This window comes from Nansenia antarctica, assembly GCF_963989245.1.
Source record: "Nansenia antarctica genome assembly, chromosome: 4".
NCBI classification, from domain to species: Eukaryota; Metazoa; Chordata; class Actinopteri; order Argentiniformes; family Microstomatidae; genus Nansenia; species Nansenia antarctica.
In genome coordinates, this window is record NC_137689.1 from 24,428,965 (window position 1) to 24,436,464 (window position 7,500).

A 7,500-nucleotide genomic window follows, 5' to 3' on the forward strand; every position below is an offset into this window, starting at 1 on the left:
CAGAGTTTTAAGTGAAGGAGGAGGAGCCTATCAGAATGGTTGAGTTGAAGGAGGAGGGGGTATCAGAATGGTTGAGTTGAAGGAGGAGGGGCCTATCAGAATGGTTGAGTTGAAGGAGGAGAAGCCTATCAGAATGGTTGAGTTGAAGGAGGAGAAGCCTATCAGAATGGTTGAGTTGAAGGAGGAGAAGCCTATCAGAATGGTTGAGTTGAAGGAGGAGGGGGGTATCAGAATGGTTGAGTTGAAGGAGGAGGGGGGTATCAGAATGTAGGGACTACAATATACTGTAGATTAAATGGTTTGGCCTTCAATTGTGGACAGATGACCATGTGACCTGCCTCCCCTCTCTGCTCCCCCTCTACAGAACAGCTCTGTAGATGTGCAGAAGAAGAACAGTGTGAGACACAAGCTGGTGTCTCTCACTCTGAAGAGGAAGTCCAAGTTCGCTGAGGAGGTCAGTCTCACGCCGTCATACGTCACACTTTCAACACGGCTCAACCATCCCATCACCAATCCACATCCACCTTCTGTGTAACAGAGAACACCAGCTCAGCATTTATCACCCAACAGACTCCATGGAGTGGTGATGGCTGATGAATGTTCCCTATTGGCTCCTCCTCCTCTCCCCCTATAGGTTACCAGGCGGTTGACGGAGGGTGATTACAGCCTACAGGGGAACAGTATGCTGGAGGACCGGCCCACCTCCAACTTGGAGAAACTCCACTTCATCATCGGCAATGGCATCCTACGGCCTGCCCTTAGGTGACTGAAGGATCTTCTCGTCGATACTGATATATGAATCAATCTACAGAGGGTAGTCGTGATCTTAAATGCGTTGTGTCATCTCTTGAATAGATTAGGTGTGCAGCAAACGCGAAGCGACAATGAGGATATTCAACACAGGTCGTAATGATGAATTACTCAGGATGACTTTATTCAACAGAAGGGACTGCATACGAAATGAACGTCTTCTCTCATCTGAGATCAGCATTAGACAATCACACACCTAACAAGGATGGTTTAAATACTCACAACATCACAGTTGTTATATATTAAACATCTCCCTCTGACCAGCTGTGGCGCAGGAGGTAGAGAGTCACCGTCTAATGATCGCAAGGTTGGCAGATCGGCGGTTCGAGCCGCGGCTGGCCACATGTCGAAGTGTCCTTGGGCAAGACACTGAACCCCAAATTGCTCCCAGTGAGCGGGCCGGCGCCTTGCATGGTAGCTTGCCGCCATTGGTGTGTGAATGTGTGTGTGAATAGGTGAATGAGAGGCCGTTGTAAAGCGCTTTGGATAAAGGCGCTATATAAGTGCAGTCCATTTACCATTCCATTTGCAAGAGACCCAAGGTCGGTCCCCCCTGGGAGCCAGATAAGGGACACCGAAATGCCAGCTAGACTGTCTAAACATGACAGACCATAGCAGAGCAGCGTGACCCCCACCTAGATTATAGTCAAAGAAATACACTTTAAATCTATTTTGTTTATAACCAACTAACTAGGTCACCAACACAAACCCTCCTACTCCTGGAGAGCTCCTGGTTGAATCTCAAAAGTCTTTTTTCCTTGCTTCTTCACGTCCTCTGTCCTTGCCTCCTTCTCAAAAATGCATTGGAGGAGAAGGCCAGAGGGGGACCTCAGACTTTCTCTTTTGAGATTTGTGTGTAGCATTATCGATACCTTTCATCTGTTCCATCCATTATAATGAGCCCATCCTCTGATTTCTACCTCCACCCGCCTCCACTGCAGCCAGTGGCTCTCCAGGACCAGGGGAGGGTAGAACCTCTCCAGGACCAGGGGAGGGTAGAACCTCTCCAGGACCAGGGGAGGGTAGAACCTCTCCAGGACCAGGGGAGGGTAGAACCTCTCCAGGACCAGGGGAGGGTAGAACCTCTCGCTAAAGAGAGTTTTCTAGTTCTTCTTCTGACCGCTGTGATTGGCCTGCTCTCCTCTTGTAGAACCTCTCCAGAACCAGGGGAGGGTAGAACCTCTCCAGGACCAGGGGAGGGTAGAACCTCTCCAGGACCAGGGGAGGGTAGAACCTCTCCAGGACCAGGGGAGGGTAGAACCTCTCCAGCACCAGGGGAGGGTAGAACCTCTCCAGGACCAGGGGAGGGTAGAACCTCTCCAGGACCAGGGGAGGGTAGAACCTCTCCAGGACCAGGGGAGGGTAGAACCTCTCCAGGACCAGGGGAGGGTAGAACCTCTCGCTAAAGAGAGTTTTCTAGTTCTTCTTCTGACCGCTGTGATTGGCCTGCTCTTGTGTCCGTCACAGGGACGAGATCTACTGTCAGATCTGTAAGCAGCTGACCCAGAACCCCTCCAAGAGCAGCCACGCCCGAGGCTGGATCCTGCTCTCGCTCTGCGTCGGCTGCTTCGCTCCCTCCGAGAAGTTTGTCAAAGTATGACAAGGCTGGCTTCATATACTGTTTCTTATACATTAATTGTTTATTGAATAGAATACTTCAATAACCAACTGTTTAGGGCCAGATCTATTCATTCATGTCTCTCTTGCTCTCTCTCTCTCTCTCTAGTATTTGCGCACGTTCATGAACAGCGGTCCTCCCGGCTATGCTCCGTACTGTGAGGAGAGGTTGAGGAGGACGTTTGTGAACCTCACCAGAACCCAGCCGCCATCTTGGCTTGAACTTCAGGTACTTGCAAAGTTAGTCCGGAACCTGTTTGTGTAGCAGAGGCGATTTGGAAATCAAGCAGGAGTTAGCCCTGCCGGCGCCTTAGCCCTTGTATATAGAGATATAGATATAGATGGATAGATAGATAGATAGATAGATAGATAGATAGATAGATAGATAGATAGATAGATAGATAAATAGATATATGATGAGTACCATGTCCTCTTAGTGTAACAGTTTACATCTGTGACATCTATGCGAGAGAGAGAGAGAGAGAGAGAGAGAGAGAGAGAGAGAGAGAGAGAGAGAGAGAGAGAGAGAGAGAGAGAGAGAGAGAGAGAGAGAGAGATTCGGTCAAATCAAATCCAATTGTATTGGTCACTGATATCGTGTACAGTTGTAACTAACAAAGTGAAATGTTCTGGGATCTTGCTCCACCCTCAACAACAGAAGCAGCGACAACAATTCAATAAGAAGTCATCAAAAGTGACAAAAAGTGACACAATAAAGTGACACACAGAAAGCAGGAGTCTTGAACCAGCATGTCTTGTGCCCTCAGGCCACCAAGTCAAAGAAGCCCATCATGCTGCCAGTGACCTTCATGGACGGCACCACTAAGACCCTGCTCACGGACTCCGCCACCACAGCCAGCGAGCTGTGCAACGCTCTGGCGGACAAGATCAGCCTCCAAGACCGCTTCGGCTTCTCCCTCTACATCGCCCTGTTTGACAAGGTACACACACACACAGACACACACACACACACACACACACATACTGTACATGCATAGATACTGTATACTGCACATACACAGACTCCCTTCCACTATCTCTGCCTTGCTGACACACAAAAAGACATTGACTCACGTCAAGTATTTACTCACGCATACGCATAATGCGCTTGCACGCATCCAGTACGCATACTTCTACACAACATAGTCCCAGTGCAGTGTGGCTCAGTTGGTAGAGCATGGCGCTAACAATGCTTAGATTGTGAGTTCGATTCCCGTTGGGACCATATACTAAAAATGTATACTGTCACTGCAATGTAAGTCGCTTTGGATAAAAGCATCAGCTAAATGGCATATCATTTATTATTATATATATATACACACACATGTGACATGCACATTCTTGATCAGTCGAATGACTGAGAACATGTTGAACTGTAATCGTAAAACTTGTTGCCCTGTAACTCCTCCCACCAACCCTCCTGTGACTCCTCCCACCAACCCTCCTGTTCCTCCTCCCACCAACCCTCCTGTGACTCCTCCCACAACCCTCCTGTGACTCCTCCCACCAACCCTCCTGTGACTCCTCCCACCAACCCTCCTGTTACTCCTCCCACCAACCCTACTGTGACTCCTCCAACCAACCCTCCTGTGACTCCTCCCACCAACCCTCCTGTGACTCCTCCCACCAACCCTCCTGTGACTCCTCTCACCAACCCTCCTGTGACTCCTCCCACCAACCCTCCTGTGACTCCTCCCACCAACCCTCCAGGTGTCGTCTCTGGGCAGCGGCAGTGACCACGTGATGGACGCCGTGTCCCAGTGTGAGCAGTACGCCAAGGAGCAGGGCGCCCAGGAGAGGAACGCCCCCTGGAGGCTGTTCTTCAGGAAGGAGATCTTCACGCCCTGGCACGACCCGGCCCAGGACAGCGTGGCCAGCAACCTCATCTACCAGCAGGTCGTCAGAGGGGTGAAGTTCGGGGAGTACCGCTGTGAGAGGGTGAGTGATGGGGGAGGGGCGGGGGGGGGGGGGGGGGTGAGAGGTGAGAGGTGAGGATGGAGGGGTGTTGAGGGTGAGTGATGGGGGATGATTTGTCTGATTTGTTTCTCATCTACACCTGACATTGCCAGATGTCATTTTATTTAGATAGATTTTATGCTTCAATGACTAAATGTAATCTAATATAATATAATATAATACTATGTATATATTTATATATAATACTGTTTGATTTCTCTTCTTTCTTCTCTCTTCTCTCCATTCCTCCCACACACACACACACACACGCACACACCCACATACATGCACGCACGCATGCACACGCACACACACACACACCAACACCCATCCACACACACACACACACACACACACACACACACACACACTCCACCCGCACATCCGCACACGCACCACCCACACGTAATCTCTCTCTCTCTCTCTCAGGAGGAGGACCTGGCAGAGCTGGCGTCCCAGCAGTACTATGTGGACTACGGCTCAGAGATCCTTCCGGAGCGTCTCCTCGGCCTCATCCCCTCCTACATCCCTGACCGTGAGGTCACCTGCGCCAAGACCGCCGACAAGTGGGCCCAGCTCGTCATGGCCGCCCACAGAAGGGTATGTGGTTCGGTTTGTAGAGCGTGGTGCTAACAACGCTTAGGTTTGGGGTTCAATTCTTGCTGGGACCATCTATACTGAAACTCACTTCAATGTACGTTGCCGTACACAGAAGGTTATATTCCCAATGATTGGCATTCGTTTTAGGCACTGTCACTCTCCAACGAAAAGCTCCTAATCCTATGGCCTCTCTGGTGCGTTCACAACATGGTTTGTTCTATGAGTAGAACAGGGGGGGGGGGGTGGAGGAGGTAGAAATCAGAGGACAGAGGAATGGTATGAAACACTTGTGGAATGGACAAACACAAGCGTTTGATACTGTTCCTAATTCCACTCCACGCATTACAATGAACCTGTCCTCCCATTTCTACCTCCACCAGCCTCCACTGGAGTAAAGTGCACACATACAGTACATGAGAAGCAGTTTGTGACGTTAGAATTATAAGATTCTATCTCCATTTTTGTCAAAATTGAGTTTTTTTTATTAGGTGTTTATTAATACCTGTGTGGTGTTATTTTTAAAATGTTTTTTTTTTTTTTGTTAGTAATTAATAAAATACTAAGGTTCCATCTCACAAAACATAATGGAATGTAAAAACTTTGATGCTCAATATCTCTGAACTACCCTAAACGGAGATAGAACCTTATAATTCTAAGCTCACAAGTTCGCTTCTCAGGTTGTGAACCTCTCTCTCTCTCTCTCTCTCTCTCTCTCTCTCTCTGCCTCCACCCCCACAGGGAGTCTCCACCCAGAAGAGGACAGAGCCTCAGAAGGTGAAAGAGGACGTGGTGGACTTTGCTCGTTTCAAGTGGCCGTTACTCTTCTCACGCTTCTATGAGGCCTTCAAGTTCTCAGGTGGGTCAAGAGTCTGAATCCGAAGACGTTATTGACAAGCCAAGAATGCAAGAAGGGATTTGCTTTGCGTGGTACTCGTTAAAAACAGTCACAAGACACACAATAGCTGTCCCATAGACACAAAGTGCATGCCGTCCTTATCAAGAGAGTTTGACACAATTGTTCGACACATCACTCATGTAGGTAGACGAGTGGAGGCTGGTGGAGGTCTGGCTCATTGTAATGCATGGAATGGAATGAGGAATGGTGTTTGATACCATTCCATATGTAAAAAAATCGGTAAGAAAATGCCGGTCGAGAGAGGACGCTGGCGTTGCTTGTTCGCCGCTTCTCTGCCCGAAATATCTAGGTGTAATTGCAGTATACAGAGTAGATTGTCCTACAAAGACACTTAGGTTTAGATTTAGTCATCTAAAAATTAATTATACTTTCGCCTATACTTTCTTTTATCTATTTGTTTTTGTTTCTTTTTATTTTACTACTGGATCTTTTCAGTTTGTAAAGCGTCTTTGAGTGTCTAGAAAAGCGCTATAAAAGTCGAATGTATTATTATTATTATAATAATGCATTACAATGAGCCCATCGTCTGATTTCCACCTCCACCAGCCTCCTCTGACACACATTTACAACCCCGCTGCCTCCTTCTCACCCCAGGGCCCAGCCTGCCAAAGAATGAGGTCATCGTGGCAGTGAACTGGACCGGGGTTTACTTTGTGGATGAGCAGGAGCAAGTCCTTCTGGAACTCTCTTTCCCAGAGATCACTGCTGTGTCCAGTAGCAGGTACAGTCGATATTGTATCATTATTTTTAATGACATCATTTATACAGTATTACAAAATGTCATATTGGAATGGAATCATTAGAAGATAAGGAATCATTAGCAGATAAGGAATCATTAGAAGAATGGATCATTAGATAAGAAATAAAAAAAAGATGACTTTATTTAACACATTTAAAATGCACACAGAGTTGCCTCAGCCATATATGAGTTCAACAACACACACATTGAAAACGACCGAAGGATTAAAAACACAATGCAAGTCTACTGACTGTGTTCCATCGTGGTCCTCGTAATCATCCAATGGCACGCTTCGCTTTCCCCACAGAGGAGGCAAGCTGCAGGGCCAGAGCTTCTCCCTCGCCACCATCAAAGGAGACGAGTACACCTTCACCTCCAACAACGCGGAGGACATCCGGGACCTGGTTGTCACCTTCCTGGACGGACTCAGGAAGAGGTCAAAGTTTGTGGTGGCTCTGCTGGACAACCCCAACCCTGGTAGGAGACCATTTTCTTTTTTTTTTCTTCTTTTTTTTCCTGAGTGGGGCAGTCCCACTCATATTTTTATATGATAGACAGAGACAGTAGAGATTTGACAGGAAGGATGGGTGAGAGAGAGGAGAATAGAGACAGACAGGAAGGATGGGTGAGAGAGAGAGAAGGGATGACATGCAGGATATGTCCGTGGCCGGAATCGAACCAGGAACCCTGCGGTTACGTGGTCAACACTTAGTCCGCTACGCCCCAGGAGACCATTTTCTGACAGCAGCTGGTGAAACCCGGGAACAAGTCGCCCAACTGTCACATTTGACCAATGAAGACCAGGCCGTGTTTCTCAAAACAGCAACAAGACGTCCAACTGGGGCTAGAGGACTATGTTTGA

General features: G+C 48.1%; 2 protein-coding genes across 2 annotated transcripts in view; both read left to right on the forward strand.

The window, feature by feature from the left end:
- LOC308156565 (unconventional myosin-VIIa-like) overlaps nucleotides 1-7,500 on the forward strand; it is a gene marked incomplete at both ends in the record, with an annotated part of 292,311 nt that overhangs the window by 21,631 nt on the left and 263,180 nt on the right. The window lies entirely within an intron of this gene.
- Nucleotides 1-7,500, forward strand: part of LOC308154822 (unconventional myosin-VIIa-like) — a gene marked incomplete at its 5' end in the record, with an annotated part of 45,500 nt that overhangs the window by 17,252 nt on the left and 20,748 nt on the right. Inside the window, 10 exons of the mRNA XM_080528041.1 lie at nucleotides 365-454; nucleotides 635-762; nucleotides 2,278-2,404; nucleotides 2,537-2,656; nucleotides 3,195-3,368; nucleotides 4,138-4,365; nucleotides 4,813-4,983; nucleotides 5,722-5,839; nucleotides 6,494-6,620; nucleotides 6,946-7,115. Coding sequence (XP_080384167.1) covers nucleotides 365-454; nucleotides 635-762; nucleotides 2,278-2,404; nucleotides 2,537-2,656; nucleotides 3,195-3,368; nucleotides 4,138-4,365; nucleotides 4,813-4,983; nucleotides 5,722-5,839; nucleotides 6,494-6,620; nucleotides 6,946-7,115 — 1,453 coding nt within the window. The remainder of the gene's footprint in view (nucleotides 1-364; nucleotides 455-634; nucleotides 763-2,277; nucleotides 2,405-2,536; nucleotides 2,657-3,194; nucleotides 3,369-4,137; nucleotides 4,366-4,812; nucleotides 4,984-5,721; nucleotides 5,840-6,493; nucleotides 6,621-6,945; nucleotides 7,116-7,500) is intronic.